This window comes from Trachemys scripta, chromosome 24 (assembly GCF_013100865.1).
Source record: "Trachemys scripta elegans isolate TJP31775 chromosome 24, CAS_Tse_1.0, whole genome shotgun sequence".
NCBI lineage: Eukaryota > Metazoa > Chordata > Testudines > Emydidae > Trachemys > Trachemys scripta.
In genome coordinates, this window is record NC_048321.1 from 9686137 (window position 1) to 9706482 (window position 20346).

The following is a 20346-nucleotide window of genomic DNA, read 5'->3' on the forward strand; positions in this document are numbered from 1 at the left end:
AGAGAGTAAACCCACTTCACAGATGAAGGGGAAATTGAGGCAGAGGGCGGGTCAATGACTTGCTCAAAGCACACAGCCTCACATCGAGGAATAGAACCCAGGAGTCCTGACTCCCTGCTCCATGCTCAGAACATTTTCTCAGGCATCTGGCTAGGAGTTCACTGTCTAGGATCCCATTGAGGACACTCCCTCTGCCTGACACCCCAGCTAATCAGTTTGCTAGTTGCATGGCTGGTATGTTTTTTTTTCTCTTTACATTTGCTGCCTGCCACGGGGACGCTGTAGGAAACATCCCTCTTCCCCTTTGTTTGTCTTGGCAGATTAATGCTGTAATTAAAATCCAGGCTTTTGTGAGAGCTAACAAGGCCCGTGGGGATTACCGAATGTTGGGTAAGTGCCTGCCTATCTAGGTTTTCTTTAATACAGATGTGGCTTTAATTAATCACAAGGATGTTGCCTTCTCATTACCATTCCTACACTTCAGGTATGGGCTGAAGCCCCCTTTGCAGTCCCTGTAGTCTGGTGCTGTGCAGAGACCATGCCAGCCCTGGTGTTTCCTAAGGGAGCTTGGAATCAACAAATAGCCACATAGCAGCATGCTCTGGCTTCACCCCCTATTCCATGCCTATGCTGGGAGCAGGCGTAGAGCCCTTGCACTAGCTCCATGCCAGCCGGGGAGGCCCTGGTGCAGGGAGTGTTATTGGTTCCCATTTCCACCCACTTTTTAAGCCCCTTTTATGCTGGCCCTGAGCATGACAAGCCCTCAGTAGCCATTTAACCGCATTCAAGGGAGAGTTCCCTCTGTCCCCTGCCAGTCCACGCCAGGGACCCGCCACTGAGCATCGTCCGGCGCTTCGCCCACCTGCTGGAGCAGAGCCAGCACGACTTCTGGGAGGAGTCGGAGCTGCTGAAGCTGCGGGAGGAGGTGGTGAAGAGGATCCGCTCCAACCAGCAGCTGGAGAGCGACCTCAACCTTATGGACATCAAGATCGGGCTTCTGGTTAAGAACAGGATCACACTGCAGGTCAGGGGGCTTGGGGGGGGGGGTAGCTCAGCTGTCCCATGGCTTTTCCTCCACTAGGGGGCACCTCTTGGGAGCTGTTACAACCTGAGGGACTTTGCCTAATCACACCGCCCACCCCTGTCCCTGGAGGGCTGGGGTTTCCCCTCCCCCATGGAATTGCATACAATCTCTGCCCTACAACGCTACCTAACCTGAATTCAATAAGACGTAACTTAATGCGATGACGTTTGTCCAGGTTATTGCCATATCTGTCACAGGGCTTAATCCAGAATCCACGCAAGTTAGCGGGAATCTTTCCCCTGATTTCAGGGGGCTTCGGATCCAGCCCCCTATGAGCTGGGTCAATGTAGAAGAGCTGTGTATTTATTTTTATTTTGTGGCGCTTTTCATCCATGTGCCTCAAAGCGAATCAATATCCCCATCCCTTTTTTTTTTTTACCAGTGGGGAAACTGAGGCACAGGGCAGTGACTTGCCCAGCAGGCCAGTGGCAGAGCTGGGAATAGACCCCGGTGTCCGGACTCCCGGTCTGGCGCTATGCACTAAGTCACGCTGCCTGCTGTTGAGGTCGGCAGCACCTTGCTGACTTGCCCGAGGCCTGTTGGGGAACAGGGAGCCTGCCAACTGCATGCAGAGCGAGCCAGGCCTCCGCCGTGCATGTGGAGCTGGTGGGTGTGGTTTGATGGGGGATGAATTTCCCCGTGATGTGTAAATGGCAAAGCTGCGTGAATCCCAAGGCCCGAAGGGGTGGCATTTTCCCAGAGGATTTAGGAACACAATTCCCATTGCAAATCCAATGAGACCTGTGCTCCCAAATAACTTTGGTGTCAACTAGGGCAATGGGGCGGATGCTCCTAAATCACTTAGGCGCTCTTGCCTCCCTCCCCCTTATCCGCTCGCCTGCCCCACGACAGGAGGTGGTTTCCCACTGCAAGAAGCTGACGAAGAAGAACAAAGAGCAGCTGTCGGACCTGATGGCCATCGACAAACAGAAGGGGCTCAAGTCGCTCAGCAAGGAGAAGCGTCAGAAACTGGAGGCCTATCAGCACCTCTTCTACCTGCTACAGGTGAGCTGGCTGCTGGGTTTGGGGGGGGCGGGAACAGTCTGCATCCCCCCCCCCCAATCCGGTCACGTGCCTGCTGCCTCGGTTTCCCTGGAGGGACTGCATGTGGGCTCAGGGAGTCCGCGCACAACCCCGTCTTCGGGCATGGGGTTACCAACAGGTCGGCGTCCGATCAAATGGAAACCCTGCCCGGCCGGGATTCTGCTCCCTCGGCCTTTCCTAAAGCCACGCCCGGCTGAGGCAGCGGTTGCTGCAAATGTCGTCTTCTCGCTGACGCAGAGGTGGGGTGCGGTTCCCCAAATCGATTCCCCGCCGGGGCCTGGGCACTGCTGGCACCTGGGGCTCTTGATCCAATAGTCCCTTCTGGCCCTATGCTCTGTGCAGATTCCCTCCCCAGCGCCTTCCTCTCCCCTTCTCTGTCTGGACCAGCTCCCTCCTTAAAAGGAAGCGCCACCTCTGAGTTACCATCACCGGATGCTTTGTCACCTGCCCCAGCCAGTGCAGGGATGCGTGCGTGCACCCCAGCGGGCTGCGACAGTGGGATCTGCTCATTAGTTTTCCTGCGATGGGTGTCAATTTGTTACCTCGTATTACGGTAGCACCTAGAGGCTATAACAGATCAGGGCCCCATTGTTCTAGGCCTGCATGTGAACATAGCAAGAGACAGTCCCTGTTGCAAAGAGCTTTGTCTAATCAAGCAAGACAAAGGATGGGAAGGCACGGAGAGGGGAAGTGACTTGCCCGAGGTCACCCAGCAGAGCTGCAAAGAGAACCCAGGTCTCCTGACTCCCAGTCCAGGGCTGTATTCGCCAGAGCACGCTGACTGTTCCAGCCCTCGGACCCCAGGATAACCCTCCTCTTTAACGCCTCTCCTCTGTCCGCAGACCCACCCTGTGTACCTGGCTAAGCTGATTTTCCAGATGCCCCAGAACAAGTCGACCAAGTTCATGGAATCGGTGGTCTTCACGCTCTACAACTACGCGTCCAACCCCAGAGAGGCCTACCTGCTCCTTCAGCTCTTCAAAACCGCCCTGCAGGAGGAGATCAGGTAAGTGCTACGGGCACATACCATCGGCTAGGGAGGCCAAGACCAGGACTGCCCTGATACCAGGGCTTGAATGCCTGTCTGTCTTAAGGAGCTGGCAGTCTGTCTCTTCCCTGCATTCAGATGAAACCGTCTCAGCCTCTGGTATTCCTAGATCCCTCTGAGACACGTGGATGCCTAGGAGTCAACAGAACGCTCCCTAGCTGTCCGTGCAAGGATGTAGGGCTAGGTCCTGTCCAAACTCCTATTGACTAGGTTTTGGCGCTTATCCCCCTCAGGGGATAGCTGGCTTGCAATCAGGTGTGTGATTGCACCATGTGTAGACAGACCCGAGCTGACTTTAATCTACGTCGCTTGGGCATCCACAGCAGGACGGCTGCACAAGCCGGCCTGAGACCTCGGGCGTGCGCTCAGGCAGCGAGCCCGTGCGGCCGTGGCTTCGCTGCTCTTGGTGCCCAAGTTGGCTCAGGTGTGTCTACACATGCTGTAGGGTTTAGTGCGGCCAGGCCTTTAGAGTCTGAGCACCAAAGTCTCTGAGGGGCATGGACACCCTCCTTGGACTAATCTAGACATGCAGGAGGTAGGCTGATTCCACAGCTTGGCAGATCCTGAAGGCACAATAACTGTGCTGCTTGTCTTCAGTGGCTATTTGTTTGTGCTGGCTGCAGCTCTGATCCCAGATCAGAGTTTTGTCCTTTCTCACCCCCACCGTCCAGGTCCAAAGTCGACCAGCTCCGTGACATCCTAACGGGGAACCCCACCGTGATCCGGCTGGTGGTGAGCTTTTACCGGAATGCCCGCGGGCAGAACGCCTTGCGTCAGATCCTGGGCAGCCCCGTGCAGGAGGTTCTACAGGACAGAACCCTCAGCATCCGCACCAACCCCGTGGACATCTACAAGGCCTGGATCAACCAGCTGGAGTCTCAGAGCGGACAGAAAAGGTCAGGCCCGGCCCACGCCCAGCCTCGCCACAGAGGCCACGTTGGCTTGCCCTGTGCTGACGCTTAAGGGTGTCTTTCTTCTATCCACAGCAAGCTCCCATATGATGTTAGCCCCGAGCAGGCCCTGAGCCACCCCGAGGTTCAGCGTCGGCTGGACATCTCCATCCGCAACCTCCTGGCAGTGACGGACAAGTTCCTCTCTGCCATCACCTCTTCCGTGGACAAAATTCCGTAGGTAGCCCCGGGCCTGTCTGTTACAGCCGGTGAGGCAGCGTGGCCTACTGGAGAGGGTACTGGGCCGGGAGCTAGAGGTTTACTCCCAGCCCCTGACTTGCTGTATGACCTGGAGCGAGTCATGGCTCTGCTCCGTGCCTCAGTTTCCCCATGTGTAAAGCCAGTCCCGACCTTCCTCCATGGAGCGCTCAGACCTGCAGAGGAAAGGGGTCAAGCAGGACTCTTCATGCTAGTTTAATTAATTAATGCCAAATTCCTGGAGTGCAGCAGCTCTTTCTGCAGTTCACATCCCGGTAATGGAGGGGGAGCATTTCCTTCAGAGGAGGAGTGGGATCTAGCGGTTAAAATGTGGGACTGGGAGTTGGAGAGACCTGAGCTTCCTCCTTGCCTGACCTTGGGCAAGTCATGCCTCAGTTTCCCCCCTGTAAAATGGGGATAATACTTTGGGTAATACTCTGCACCTCCATACACAAGAGGGTGGTGCCATGGAGATTACCTAAGAGATAGCAGAGGGCTTTGAGAGCTCTCGGAGAGGCTCGCCGGGTGGCATATGGCACCACAGGCTGGCCTGACATGCAGGAAAACGCCCCTAAAGAGCTTACACTGTCATTTAGGCAAGGTCTGGCCCAGGGAGCGCCGGGCTTGGCTTGGGTTTTGTTGGCAGTGGAGACATCACTTGTACCAAGTCACTGTTTTTGTTGCAGTGCTGGGGCGCCCCAGTCACGGCCCAGGACCCCGCAGTGCTAGGTGCTGCACAAACTCAGAACAAAGACACCAACGCGCTTACAGTGAATAAGGAGCAGATTTTTAATGGGGAGGGTAATTGGCCATTAGAACAACTGGTCTAGGGATGCGGTGGATTTCTCCCAGCATCTCAAGACTGGATAGCTTTCCCATAGATCTGCTGTCCTGGGCTGGATTCAAGAAGCACTGGGAGAGGTTGTCGGAGGCCAGACTAGATGATCGTTAACGGGCTCTGGCCTTAGCGCATGTGAATCTAAGCCCGCTGGTTGACCTCTGTCTACGTGATGAGCCTCCTCTTCTCTGATTTCTTTTAGCTACGGGATGCGCTACGTGGCCAAAGTCCTAAAGACGTCCCTGGCTGAGAAATTCCCAGATGCCGGCGAGGAGGAGATCTGCAAGGTGAGTAGAGAACGTAGATAGCTGGGCAAGGTGACAGCAGCAAGGTCTCTGCAGCTGGCTGCCTCTAAACATCAAGGCTAGAGAGGCGTTGGATAGCCGTCCTGCCCTCCCCCTGGCATCCCGTCAGAGAGGCAGTGTGGCTTAGGGGATCTGGATTCCAGTTATACCATGTGGCCTTGGGCAAGTCACATGCCTGCTCTGTGCCTCCATTTCCCTATCTGTGTAAGAGGGATAATCCTAGTGTAATGAGCTGGCTAGTGTATGTGCACTGCTGCCCCCTGTGGGTTGCAATCAGAACTCCTGAGCTGTGTTTCATAGGCCCCGTACTGCAAAGCTGTACAGGAAACTACCAATGTGTTATAGCCTGGAACAAACGTTTAGGCAGCATCCAGACCAGGCTAGAGCCGCATAAGAGCAAGGCATCACTCGTAGTAATATTTCCCTTTCTCTGCTCCCTGCACCCTAGATTGTCGGGAACCTGCTCTATTACCGTTTCATGAACCCGGCCGTGGTGGCTCCGGACGGCTTCGATATCGTTGATATCTCTGCCGGCGTGGCCCTGCACCCGGAGCACCGGCGCAACCTGGGCTCCATTGCCAAGATCCTGCAGCACGCGGCGGCCAATAAGATGTTCGAGGGGGAAAACGGCCATCTGCGGGTGGTGAACCAGTACCTGGAAGAAGCCCACTTTAAGTTCAGGTTGGTGCCATGCGGTGGCAGTTGTAGCCACGGTCCCATTGCGCTAGGTGCTGTACGTACATGTAGTGAGACTGCTCCGATCCCCTAAAGAGTTTAATTGAAACAAACAAGGCCGACATGAGGTATTATTCATCCCTCTTTCGCAAATGGGGAAACTGAGGTCCAGAGAGACAAGGCGACTTGCCGAGTCTCCTGCAGGGAGTCGGTGGCGGCGCTGGGAACAGAATCCAGGTCTCTTAAATTCTAAGCTAAGGTCTCAACCACAAGGTCAGGCTTCCTTTTGCTAGTGCTGCTGCAAAGCTGGGGTAACAGCAAAGCTTTAACTGAGTTTTCACAGCAGCAGCCGCCGCCTTAGCTAGGGACGTGAGTGGAAAAGAGGATCTACACTTAACTGGCCAGAACTGTCCCTTTGTTCTGTGTTTTTACAGCAGGCAGCACCGTGGGGTCGTGGTCCGTGGCTCAGGCCCCAAGGCACTTTGACAATACAAGTAATTAATAGGAATTAAGGGAGTGATATATATATATATATATATATATATATATATATTTTTTTTTTAACAGATCTAGCTACACCAGTAAAAACCATAGTGTGGACTCTGTTATACCAGAATGCCTGTACAGTAGAACCTCAGGGTTACGAACACCTCGGGAATGTTTGTAACTTGGAACAAAACGGGATGGTTGTTCTTTCAAAAGTTCACAACTAAACATTGACTTAATACAGCTTTGAAACGTTACTAGGCAGAGGAAAAATGCTGCGTTCCCTTTATTTTTTTAGTAGTTTACGTTTAGCACAATGCTGTACTGTATTTGCTTTTTTGGGGTCTCCGCTATTGCCTGATTGGACCCTTTCAATACCAAATACGGTGTGTGGTTGACTGGTCTGTAACTTGGGGGTTCGTAACTCTGAGGTTCTACTGTACTTAGATCGGCATAACTTATGTTCGCTCCCCAAATCTGCATGACTATCCAGTCTACACTCCTTTCTACTGGTAACTGTATCCATACTAGGTGGGGTTGTATCACTTTAAATAGCCCGGTACAATGAAAGCAGCAAAGCGTTCCTAGTGTAGACAAGGCCTTGGTCTGATCCCAGTTCAGCTCTAAATTAATACACATACACACCGTGCGAGATCCCATTGCAATGATGCCTCCTCTTTGCTGTCCAGTTTAAACTGTCCCTGAAGGTAGTCGAAACTCTGTGCAACTCTCCCCCCGCCCCTTCTCCTCCCCAGTCCTCTGTCGTTTCCAGCATTTGGCAATAGTTGAGAGTAATTAGCATGTGCCCCTTTGGTACCTCAGGTTTCAATAAGCAGATCAGAGTAAAAACGAACGTGCAATGATTAAACCGCATTCCTGGCACTCCCCTCGGCCTCCGTGAATAAATTAGTCCGTAATTCAAAACCTTTTAGGCACTTAGAAGAATGCGTGTGTTTGCTTCTCCACCTTGTTCTCGGGGGACAGCTCATGGACTTGGCTAATGCGGTAGCTTGCGAAGCAGAAGAGAAGTGGCAGAGGGTCGGTCTGTACGGGGAGCAGCACAGAGCTCCGGTCCCAGGCCGAGGCCCGAAATTGACCAGGGTCGTCGGGGTTGATTTACTACTTGTATTGCAGTGTCACTCAGGGGGCTCAGTCCTGAACAAGCCCCCCCTGATGCCCCACAGACACAGAACGAAATGACCGTCCCTGCCCCAAAGAGTGTCACATCTCTAGGATTTGCTGGAAGGGGCCCAATCCCATGAGGTGCTCAATCAGCACCCTCCATTCCATGACTCCAGTGGGGGACTGAGGGAAGACGGCACTAGAAGTGGGAACTGTGTGTTCTTAAAGGGGCAGGAGAGGGTGATGCAGGACATGGTAACGCAACAGCGCTGCTGCCTTTCACGCCTAGTTGCTTGGTGAGTTCTAGCCTGTTTGGGTGCCCAAAAGCACGTGCCGCTAGCTAATGCATCACAAAACCCCACAGGACGGAGCATGTAGGTGGTAAGTTGGTACAGTACACCCTGGCTATAACGAACCCCTGGGGATCCAAACCATTTGTTCGTTATAGCCAGGGGTTGGTTCTAGGGAAAGAGACCTGCCGGGAGGTGTCGGGGGGATGGCGGTGGCTGGCACCTCGAGTCCAGCAGCAGGAGCTCCTCTGGCCCTGGGGCAGCAGCGGGCTCAAGCGATCCAGGAACCAGGTTTGCTTAGCCCAAGATTTGTACAGACCCTCCCCGACTTAAGCAAGCGTTCCGCTCCGATACGCCTTGTCTAACTCGAATTTTGCGCAAGTCGGAAACGTCTACCCGACCATTACGCAAAAAAACCCTCTCCCGGGGTTTGCGCACCCCAGGGGGCATCTGTCATTGTGACGGGCGTCGTGCCCAGGGTGTACTGTACTGCAATCAGAGGACGTGTCGACAGTCCGGAGCTAGCGCGAGGAACAACAGAAGCAAAGCAAAGCTAATCTGCTGTGTACCCCGGGCGGACCTGTACAACGGCTACCCAGGGTTCACTGCTATTTTTACTTGAGCTAGCGAGAGCCAAGCGAGCTCGGGTACGTCTACACGTGCTGCACTCGCACCTCTGATTGCAATGTAGACATCCCCTGTGTAAGTCCCCAGCCAAATGGGCCGTACAGCATGAGGGGTGCACAGCAACGCCGCACTCACCAGCCTGGGATCCGGCTAGCCCAGGATCAGGTCTCGAAGCGTGACCTGGGCCACAGGAAGATATGAATAACCGGGCCGCTTTGGGCAAGCGGCTGCTGCTTCCCGTCACGGGATCAATAAAGCAGTGCATTGAAATTTCCTACAGTATCATTCCTGCTTTACCCCCCCTGAGGATACAGAAGACAGAGGCGCGGGCTGTGATGTGGCGTTCTCTCTACTGAGAGGCAGGCCCTGTGGTTCTCTCTGGTTCCCAGCCTATATCCTATCTCCTAGAACTGGAAGGGACCTTGAAAGGTCATCAAGTCCAGCCCCCTGCCTTCACTAGCAGGACCAAGTACAGATTTTGCCCCAGATCCCTAACTGGCCCCCTCAAGGACTGAACTCACAACCCTGGGTTTAGCAGGCCAATGCTCAAACCACTGAGCTATCCCTCCCCGCCTGTTCCCTACTTGCCCTAAATCCTGGACTGGATTCAGCAGTCACGGAAGGGATAAGTTTCCCCCCCCATTTCCCCATAGGAAGTTCATCTGTGCTGCCTGCTCCGTCCCTGAGCCGGAAGAAAGGTTTAATGTGGATGAGTACTCGGAGATGGTAGCTGTGGCCAGGCCGGTCGTCTACATCACGGCGGCGGAGATCATTAACACCCACAAGGTGAAGGGGTCTGGAAAGGATTCTGCCTCTGCCGCGGTCGGGAGGGGAAGGAGGGCTCACCCTGGTGCCTGTCACCATGAAGGACTCAAACCTGGGACCCGGCAACCCAACCAGTACCTGCGACAAGTGCTGGGGTGGGGTCGGAAAACAAACCCATTTGCCCCTTCCCCCCGCCCGGGTCGGGTCAGCTCTGCTCCTGCCCGTGGGCTCAGCGAGGCAGTGGCTGCGTGCCCTGCTCCTGCCAGTTACTACCACCTCACCGCAGCGGGACGGTGCCGAGGCGTCTCCGCCTGCTCTTTTCAGAACCGCGCTCTAATTCTGCAATCTCCTTTTTGACGTGGGGCGACCGGTGCACGTGCCGTATTCCAGACAAGGCCGGACCGTACCATTGGTTTATATCATGGTGGGCGCTTGTCTGGAATACGGTTTTTAATCTTATTCCTTTTGTGCTCTCCACCTCGCTCATGGTCTCCCTCTGGTGATGTAGCTGTTACTAGAGCATCAGGACTCCATTTCGCCCGATCACAAGGACCCTCTGCATGAGCTTCTGGAAGACCTTGATGAGCTGCCTACCGTCCAGTCTCTAATCGGTACGTGCAGACCCCTTGTAAGTTTCAAGAACGCCCCTCCCCTTGTGTCTTCTTTCAAGTGAACATATATTGCCTGTTCCCACCTCTGATAGTAGCATGGCTAACTTCCCTTCACCTGGGCCAAGTAAATTACTTGTTGGGGGAGTAACTAGTGTTGCCACCTCCTTGGGTTTTTGTTTTTTCCCTTAAAGCCTCAACCCCTGAAGTCATGCGACTCATAGAACCTCCACTCACGTTCTTTTTAGAAAACCAAGTTTCTAGTCCTCGTGGTTGCAGGAAAAAAACTTGAAAACATGACCTGCGTGCATTAAGACCCGGGGGGCGGGGGGGCAAAGAGAACCCTATTTATATGTTAGATCTCCTGATTTTTAAGCCCATTTTGTGGGTTTTCAACTGCGTGAGGTGGGCAGTACTGTCACATCCGTTTGTTTCTCATCCTTATGATCAAGTTGGGAGGGTCCATTACTTATTTCTATGATGCTCGGGGTTATCACTTTTCCTCCTTTGAGCTGGGAGGATTACTGATTAGCAAGGAATAAGATGGCACCAGGTACCACTCAGTGGGATGGTTTCAGAGGGGTAGCCGTGTTTAGTCTGTATCAGCAAAAAGAACAAGGAGTCCTTGTGGCACCTTAGAGACTAACAAATTTATTTGGGCATGAGCTTTCGTGGGGTAAAACCCACTTCATTGGATGCATGCTGTGGAAAATACAGTTGAAAGATGTACACAGAACATGAAAAAATGGGTGTTGCCATACTAACTCTAACGAGAGTAATCAGTTAAGGTGGGCTATTATCAGCAGGAGAAACAAAACGTTTGTAGTGATAATCAGGATGGCCCATTTCCAACAGTTGACAAGAAGGTGTGAATAACAGTAGGGGAAAAAAATTAGCATGGGGAAATAGTTTTTACTTTGTGTAATGACCCATCCACTCCCAGTCTTTATTCAAGCCTAGTTTAATGGTGTCCAGTTTGTAAATTAATTCCAATTCAGCAGTTTCTCGTTGGAGTCTTTTTTGTTGGAGTATTGCGACTTTTAGGTCTGTAATAGAGTGACCAGGGCGGTTGAAGTGTTCTCCGACTGGTTTTTGAATGTGTTAATTCTTGAGGTCTGATTTGATGTGGGATGGTTTATTGTTCAAAGCCTCAGGTTTGCAAGCAGAAGCACAGAGAGGCTCGGAGTGATTTACCCCACATATAGCAGTCCACCCCAGTGGCAGGGTGCCGTGTAGAACCCAGATCTTCCCCCCTGGCTCTGATCACCCCTCTCCCCTGATGAATGACCGAGTAGCTACTCCTGACTTTCTTTGGCCTTTTTATTTATTTATACACACACACACACACACCTATGTCATAGAACTGGAAGAGACTTTGAAAGGTCATCGAGTCCAGTCCCCTGCCTCCACTAGCAGGACCAATTTTGCCCCAGATCCTTAAGTGGCCCCCTCAAGGATTGAACTCACAACCCTGGGTTTAGCGGGCCAATGCTCAAACCACTGAGCTATCCCTCCCCCCTTGCAGGCGAGAGCGCTCCGAATCCAGGCGATGGCAGCCCCGAGCAAGCGCTGGCCCAGCTCGGCAAGCAGGAGGTCTCGCTCACCCTCACCAACAAGTTCGATGCGGTGGAGGCCAGTAGCGAGGAGGCGGATACAAGGAGCTTGCTGCTGAGGTGAGAGCGGCCCTCTGAACGTGGCAATCCAGCATCCAGCGAGTCTGTGGCACGTCCTCCTTTGAAAGGGACCCTGTGGCCCAAGGAATTCAGTGAAGCTTTTCTGACACTCAGAAGCCAAGCCAGTAAAGGGCCATCTTGGTCTGGAGTCCTGGCTTTGCTCGATATGTTTAGATGTCCTGGTAGTGGCATTTGCAAGGAAATCTTCCACTGTTTGGCTCATCGCCTTGCAGCTAACTAGCTCAACCCACCCCCTTCCTCCAAAATGGGTAACTTGTGCTCCCTTTCTTTTGTTTTAGCACCAAACAGATGCTAGTGGACGTGATCCAGTCCCAGCCGGGGGATTCCCTCTTGGAGATCTTACGGACAGCTGCATCAGAGGATCAGGTGGGGTGGAGAATAGCAGAGAGGGGTTGGCAGCAGAGGGGGATGTTGGGGGCTGGGTGAATCGCAGTGTGTCTTAAACAGGAGGTGTTCGTTAAAGACAACCGCTACACATAACAAACAGGCTTTCACCCAGCTTCAGTTCCAGCTTTGTGTCCTTTGTTTACCCGGGGCTAACACCCTGCCTGGAGCTTGCTACAGCACGCAGTGCCATCTACTGGCTGAGATATATACTGCGAGCACACATCATTGCAAAGGAGAGGAGCTTAATTGGAGCATATAGCACAGGTGTGGCTGCCCCATAGCGCCCCCTGCTAGTCGTGTGTGGTGGTGCTGCAGGCACTCCTGGCCTAAAGTTCCTCCTCCCAGGTGGGCCCCTTCAGCCTTCCCCACACAAGCTGAAGTTGATGCCCTGGCTTAGCCCTCCAGCCAAGTCACCGACTAAAACTTAACCCCTTCCGGGGTAACAAGTCCAAACAAAAGGTTCTTCTGCCCCGCTTGGGCTTTTCTTCAGCCTGCCTTCTGGGCTCTGTTCCAGACCCTTCTAGGCTCCCTATCCGCTCCAGGGTAGAGCTGAGTCCCCTGCTTCTTCCACACCCTATCAGGGCCTTCCCCAGGAGCCCAACATGTTGTCTGCCCTCTCCCGAGGCCCAGCTGTTTATCGGGCTGTCACCTGAGCTCAGTTAATCCCACTTAGGCAGGAAGGCAACTAATTATGGCTCGGGTGAATAATTGAACCGGACTGGCCAGTGGTCTCCTGATCTTTGAAAGGGGCAGGCCAGCCTGTTACAATCGCACCCTGGCGCGGGAGCATTTGTTGATTCCTTCAGCCCACCTGTGCCCCACCCAGTCTGAGAAGCCGGAGTTCACTGTGCTCAGGGAGGAGATGTAGTTCTCTCTGGCCTGAGGCTCGTGCGTGTGTGTGGTTGCTGGGGGGCTGGCTTCCTATGCTCTCCCCGCGGCCTCCAAGTCTCGAAACCTGCTTCCGGGGATGCTGCCGCAGGTGCCGCGTTGATGGAAGAAATGTTCCTCTCTCTCTCTCTCTCTAGGAAGCCTTCCATCACCACCAGATGCACAGACGGGCCCTGCGCGAGGCCCAGACCCCGGACAGGTTGAAACGCAACCGCTCCCTGGCTGGCAACAGCCAGCTCTCTATGGAAGAGAAGAAGCGGAAAGTCATCCGGAACCTGCGGCGCTTGGAGAGCCTGGGGGTGGTGGACTCCGCCAATCAGTACCAGGAGATCATCAACGAGATGGCCAAGGTACCACGCCCTGCAGCCTGCCCTGGCTTAGAGAACCTAGGAGAAGGCCGGGGGACTAGGAACAGGCTCGATAACAGGATAAGCCGAAGGTGTTGGATGCACAGAGTCCATTAATACTGGAAGGGCTCAGTTCAGATGGGAGCCAAATTAATTACTAGGGTGGACAGACATAGCAGAGGGCTCCAGCAGACAGTCTGGCTCAAGTCCTTACTTTGTCAGAGACTCCCTGTGTGACCTTGGATGAGGCTAAAGACACTGATTGTGCAGTGCTCAGATGTGACAATAATGGAGTTCACGTTAGATACTGATCTGCACAACAGAGCTACTGGGGGCAGCTAGTGTTGGAGGGGGCGGATGTGTTCGGGGGACGTAAGCGGCCACTCGGAACATTCCTGTAAGTGCCTGAAAGAGAATCCGATGCTTTAAGCCCCGTGGTCCTTATCTTGTTCCCAGAATCCAACTGGCGTTTAGCTTGTGGTCAGCTTTGTAACCACGCATGAGTCGCTGTGATTCTCGCTTCGGTAAACTGGCACAAGGCAAGGGGTTTTCCAGCTGTTTGTTTGTTTTGTTTTTTCATCCCTGCCCGTGCTCCAGGATATTCGCAATCAGAGGCGTTACCGGCAGCACCGCAAGGGGGAGCTAGTGAAACTGCGGCAGACCCTCTGCGGCCTCAACTCCAAGACCTTGTTTTATGAGGAGCAAATTGACTATTACAATCAGTACATCCGGACATGTCTGGACAACCTGGCTGCCAGCAGCAAGTATGTTGGACTATGTATAGGCTGGAAAAGAGCTCAAAGCTGTAACCGCCAACACTTATGCAGGATAAGCCGGAGGGTAACTGAATGTCCTGCTTCATGGCATGAGCTGATCAGGGGTCAGGAAGGAATTCTTCTCCACTCTGTATGTAGCCTTATATCCCTCTTTAGTTAACCTCAAGCCTTCTTGCTAGTTGGCCGCCTCTGTTCATCCAGCACTTACTTCCTCTCTTGGCTCAAGAGCCTTCTCCCCTACATCCCTTTAATCTGGAAACCCCTCTATGCCTCTCCCCACCTCACTGACTTCCCCCCTCCGGCCCCGCTGGAGATCTGACTTGTAGGTCCAGATCTGTGAGTTGGACGCGTCAGTGTAAGCGACTCTCTGTGTTTATCGCGTACCAGGCAGGCTGCTGTGTGACTTCATTTCAGCCCCCGGCGTTCTCTGCTTCTAACCCTTCCTCCCCCCATTCCTTTTCTTTTAAGGCTCAATGGGAAGACCAAGAAGCAGCAGTCGCTGCATTACACGGCGGCGCGGCTCTTTGAGAAGGGCGTATTGCTGGAGATCGAAGACCTGCCTGTCAGCCAGTAAGTACTCACCTGGGTCGTCTCAGCCTGGCTCTGCTCACTTCCCCTTTGCTGACAGTCTCAGCCTAAAGGCCATACAGGCTGGGAGTCAGAGGGGCCTCCGGGAGGGCAGTGTGTAAGAGGGAAGATTATTCGAGCCGGCCAAAAAATGAGAGAATCTCAGGTGCTTTCTTCCTCCAAGTCTGGTGGTTCGAATATACTCCTTGTGAAGCAGCGTATAATCTATCCCAGTGTACAACAGGAAACAGACCGAGTGAAGGCTACGGAGCTGATCAGCAGCAGAGAGTGGGACTAGAACCCAGGCGTCCTGATTCCCAGTCCCCCACCCCGCTGTAACCATTAAGCAACACTCCCCTTCCAGAACGGGAATAGAACCCAGGCGTCCGGATGCTGCTGTCTCAGCCTTTCCGTTGCCCTCGTTTAACTCTCTCCCCTTCCAGGTTCCGGAACGTGATTTTCGACATCGTTCCTTGTGGGGAAGCCGGCAAGTTCCAGGTGAAGGCCAGATTTATGGGGATCGACATGGAGAAGTTCCAGCTCCACTATCAGGTAGGGAACCAGCCCTGGTGCCTTCGCCCATGGGGATGCTTCTGTGCTGAGCATAACAGCAGCACAGAAGAACCGAGGTGGAGTCAATGCACCAATCCGTGGTTGGAGTTCGGAGGTGACCCAGCTACACTAACTCTTGCCGTCCGAGAGGTATGCATTACATAGACTCCCAAGGGTTAATATCTTGGTTGGAGCAGGGGACTGGATAGAACCCAGGAGTCCTGGCTTAGGCCACGTGCTCTACCCGCTAGACCACACTCCCTTCCCGAGCCAGGAACAGAAGTTAGGGTTCCACTCCTGATAGGGGAGAGCAGTCTGGTGCTTGGAGCAGGAGACCTGTTATCTCCCTAGGGTCTATTCTTGACAGTGCAGCCAGCTTGCTCCATAGACAAAGTGAAGTACCTTCTCCCCTGAACCCCGGTATCCCCAGGAATGCAAACCCAGCAGGCAGTTAGCTTTGACCTCCCAACACAGATGAGCTATGAATCATAGAAGATCAGGGTTGGAAGGGACCTCAGGAGGTCATCTAGTCCAACCCCCTGCTCAAAGCAGGGCCAATCCCCAGACAGATTTTTGCCTCAGATCCCTAAGTGGCCCCCTCAAGGATTGAACTCACAACCCTGGGTTTAGGAGGCCAATGCACAAGCCGCCGAGCCAGGGGTGTTCTGGATAGTGAGGCTGATGAGATGTCTACCTAGAATCCTTAATTTATACCAGAGTAAACCCCTCCAGGGAGGAAGAGCGCTTGGAGCAGGGAACTGGTTGATAAGATTCCTGGGTTCTCTATTCCCAGCTCTGGAAGGGAGTGTGATCTAGTGGTTAGAGCAGGGGGGCCAGGACTCCTGGGTTCTATGCTCCCAGCTTTGTCACTGACTCGCTGTGCACATTGCTTCCCCTCTGCCTCAGTTTCCCCATCTGTAAAACGGGGGATAATGCCTACGACTGGCGGGGGTGTTGGGAGACTGAACGTTTGTCCGCTGCTCGGAGAGCCAGGGATGCCGTTGGCTATGGAATCCCAGCATGATGTGCCAACAGCAGCTCGGAAGGAGCTGAGGGAAGGATCCGGAGCTCCTGGAAGTCGAGGGAAAGATTCTTCCCTGACCACCAGGGGCGCTGGCTCGGGCTCCACCAAAGACCGGTCACCAGTGGGACTTTCTCCCTCCCAGGACCTGCTGCAGCTGCAGTACGAAGGTGTGGCCGTCATGAAGCTGTTCGACAAGGCCAAAGTCAACGTCAACCTGCTCATTTTCCTCCTCAACAAGAAGTTCTTCAGGAAGTAGGAGGAGGGGGGGAGGGAACCTGCCAAAGAGATTTCAGGGACAGAATCCGGCTTCTGAACGGTACCTTGCCAAGGAGAGGGGGAAAACGACAGAACCGGAGCCATTGCTGTTAACTCTCTCCTGCCCAGAACTGGCACGCTCGAGCTCTTCTACATCAAGCCGCAACTTGTTGCCTTGGGGGTTAAATCTGGATCCCAGCATACATGTAGGGGGTGGGGGGGATGACGCTTGTGCCTCCCCTATTCAGGGGCTGGCGCACGCTCTGGCAGAGGGTACAGCACCCCTTACAACTGCCCTTTTTGTGGCAATGGTCCCCAGGGGGCTTTGCAGGGGTCTAGAATGACTGGTGTGCTGGTCTGCCCCATCTGCCTGCCCCCTTGCAGCTGGGGGGCTGACGGCTGATCCGCAGTCCCTTTGCAGCAATGGAGCTGGTGCCCCAGGGTCTGATTCCTCCGTGCCTTATCCATGCTGCTGCTGCTTTGACTAGATAGGAAACGCTATTACTCCGAGCTGCCGCCCACTTCCTATGAACAAGGCGATGGTTTATTTTATTTTGTGTGTTTTTTAACTAGACTGAGACTTTTAGGCATCGAGTGGCTGAGCTCTGGCTTATCCCTTCTCAGCCACGCGAGCGCGAGGTTGGAAATTTTTTCACCCTTCCCCCTGACGCGGGTGAAACCAGCGAGAGACGCGTGAGAGTTCTTGGGCTGCACCCAGGTGTGCAAACGATCCATGTACCACGTGAGGGTCCTCTGCTGAACGGCAGCGAATCGGGCTCAGGCCTAGTTGAACAGCTGGTGTTGGACTACTCTTAGCACAAGGTGTGTGTGAGAGAGAGGGAGGGGGTTAGCAGTCTCTGTGGCTTTTTAATGTATATTAAACCCGTTTTTTAAAACTAGTATTTTTAGATGTTTGAGTTCTGAGCTTAGTTCTCTCGGGTCACTTGGCCAGTGGCCGTTTAAGGACACGGAGGGGTTGTAGGCTGCAGACCTGATCTTTTGACATTTTAATTTTTTTAAAAGATACATTGATTGTAATTTTTCCCTACCCCAGCCAAAAAAACCAGCTACCTCTGTTTTCTCAGTCAGAATCAGACTGCCCCTAGAAGAAGAAAAATCCCATAACCACACCAGTGTTGGCCACCCTACAATAATAAACACTGTGTGTGGGCTGCCCAGTACCTTTGGGCCACCCTACAATAATAAACCAGTGTGTGGGCTGCCTGGGACCCATGGGCAGCCCTACAATAATAAACCAGTGTGCAAGAGAGAGCAGCTGAAACCTAATTAAGGCCACTAACTTCATTTTAAAGCCTCCCAGGGGTTCCAGTGGGGAAAAATGGATCAAAATAGCTCCGCTTACCATGGGGCCCTGGCCAGACTGGTTCACCCATTGCAATGTGTCAAAGTGCAGGGGAAGGGGGCCTGGGCATGTCAAAATTAGGGAAGACCTCGAGGGTGTGGTTTTTGTTTTTGTTTTGTTTAAATCTTCATGTTCTCTAGGTGGTCTGTACCCCTGGCAAATGGAAGGACTAGCAGGGTGGGTGCAATCGCTCTCCATCTGGGAAGGATAGGAAAGAGGGTAAACGCGAGTGGTTAACATCTGACCAAGGCGACTCTGGAATGAATAATCCCCAGGGGACAGGAAGGGAAGTACAAACCAGGACCTTGGTCTTGCGAGATGCTCCTGCATGTGTTTAAGCAGGAGTGCTGCTATTGATTTGAACGGGGGGGAGGCCTGCTCACTCCAGTCGTGGCCCAGCACTCTGGGGTGCTAGGCGCCATCAAAACCCAGAACGCAAAGACCGCCCCTGCCCCCGAGAGTTTTCAATCAAAAGTGCCACCAGCGTGAGTCGGTGCTTGAAGCCGAGGGTGTGCGTTTGTGGGGCAGGGGCGAGGATTGCCAATGCCTGTACCAAAAAGCCCCCCCTCTTTCTTACGACCTGAATTTTTCTTTTAAATAACATTTAGAACCCCATTAAGACGCTACTGAAACCGGCCACCCTAGCACCAGTAACGCTGCACTGCCTATGCCGAGGCATGTACTGAGAACGCTTACAAGTGCCTGGTATAGGCAGGCACCAAAACAAGGCTTGAAAGTACTTGTGTTTATAATATGGCGTCACGGGTGGGCAGGACACTTCACAGGGCTCGTCTTCACGGCCGCGTGAACTCAAGTTCTGGCCCTAGCTCAAATTCCGTCCACACACGCGCACGCCCCCTTTATCTCAGGTTGGCTGCAGCTTGAGTTAGCCCGACTTGGCGGCTACCACAGTTGCTTTGTGCGGCTTAAGTGTGAGCGGCCACACTGGAGCGAGGCTAGCTAGAGAGGCATAACCTGAGTCTGCAGCGAAGACATCACCCTAGATAAGGCAGTGTGGTTCAGTGCCCTGGGAGCCACCACTCTGCCATGGACCTGCTGGGATGTGCCTCAGTTTCCCTCTGTGTAAAACAGGGATAATATAATACCTACTTCATTATATAGATAACCATTTACCATCCACCCGTATAAAGCCATTTGAGATCTGTGTGTGAAAAGCCTTGTGTTAAAACTGGCAGGTCTCTGACCAACAGATCTTAGACTAGATAATAGATACATAACTCTTCGGATGCTGGCGTTTTCCCTACTGCTTGCCAAGGCATACTGTTGGCCAGATCCTCATCTGATGCGAACTGGCAATGGGGCTTGGCTGACTTACACCAGGTGAGGCTCTGGCCCAGCAGGTCTAAGGGTGCAGCCTTCGAAAGGCAAGAGAAATTCCCTGAGTTCAGTGTTCATAGTAATGAAGGCCAATTGCTTTAGCAGCTGCAGAAAATTTAGCTAAAAATCCAGCTTCAGCGGTGAACCCCTTTTTCTCCTTTGCTGATACAATGACACCTAGTGGCCTAAGAGAATATTGCCTTTTAAAATACATTTCGGCTTCAACCTTTTTGAATGAGTATGAATCTGGGACAGTGAGTTGGCATTAGCTTTACAAAGTAGTTTTATACCATGTAGCCTTTTATTTTTTTTTCCAACGGCATAATGATTTTGCAGAAGCTGGGTAGTGAGGTGTTATTAAATCGTATATAGTTTTTAAAGAACTAGGAGTTATGGTAGATCAAACTGAGTACGAACCACCACTGTAATGGTGGAGTTGCAAAAAAGGCTAATATCATTCTGGGGTGTATTAACAGGAGTGTCGTATATAAGACACAGGAGGTAACTGTCCCAATCTGCTTAGCAGTGGTGAGGCTTCAGCTGGAGTCCTGCGTCCTGTTCTGGGCGCTGCACTTCAGGAAAGACGTGGATACATTGGCGAGAATCCAGAAGACAGCAACACAAACGATCAAAGGTTTAGAAAAGCTGACCTATGAGTAAAGGTTAAAAAACCTGGTCATCTTTAGTCTTGAGAATAGAAGACTGAGGGGAAGGGATCAGTCTTCAAATATGATCCGAGTGAGGTATGATCAGAGTGGTCAATGGATCTCCATGTCTGCTGAAGGTAGGACAAGAAGTAATGGGCTTAATCCGCAATAAAGGAGATTTAAGTTAGCTAGTAGGAAAAAAGTCTCAGGTGTACTTCATCCATGATCCTCTCGACTGGCTCTTTCATAACCCCCACAGCTGTTAGATTTATACTACACTCCACGTGAAGACAGAGCCAGCTCTAAACTTAGGAGTCCTGAACGTCCTTTGTGCTGGGAGCTGTACATGCACGTGATCAGAGACAATCCCTGTCCCATAGAGCTTTGGCCAGGTCTGCACGAGGGTATAGCTATGCCAGTACACTATGTTGCCAAAGTGCTCCTAGTGTGGACGCAGCCTGTACTAGC

The 20346-nt window shown here is 52.8% G+C and overlaps 1 protein-coding gene across 1 annotated transcript in view; it reads left to right on the forward strand.

The window, feature by feature from the left end:
* IQGAP3 (IQ motif containing GTPase activating protein 3) overlaps positions 1-17585 on the forward strand; it is a 39497-nt gene extending 21912 nt beyond the window's left edge. Inside the window, exons 22-38 of the mRNA XM_034756710.1 lie at positions 321-390; positions 816-1024; positions 1937-2089; positions 2971-3134; positions 3848-4072; positions 4163-4303; positions 5365-5449; positions 5916-6148; positions 9321-9453; positions 9941-10043; positions 11566-11713; positions 12013-12100; positions 13147-13359; positions 13954-14120; positions 14601-14702; positions 15143-15251; positions 16418-17585. Of these exons, the coding sequence (XP_034612601.1) occupies positions 321-390; positions 816-1024; positions 1937-2089; positions 2971-3134; positions 3848-4072; positions 4163-4303; positions 5365-5449; positions 5916-6148; positions 9321-9453; positions 9941-10043; positions 11566-11713; positions 12013-12100; positions 13147-13359; positions 13954-14120; positions 14601-14702; positions 15143-15251; positions 16418-16531 (2457 nt within the window). The 3' untranslated portion in view covers positions 16532-17585. The remainder of the gene's footprint in view (positions 1-320; positions 391-815; positions 1025-1936; positions 2090-2970; positions 3135-3847; positions 4073-4162; positions 4304-5364; positions 5450-5915; positions 6149-9320; positions 9454-9940; positions 10044-11565; positions 11714-12012; positions 12101-13146; positions 13360-13953; positions 14121-14600; positions 14703-15142; positions 15252-16417) is intronic.
* The last annotated feature ends 2761 nt before the right edge of the window (positions 17586-20346 follow it).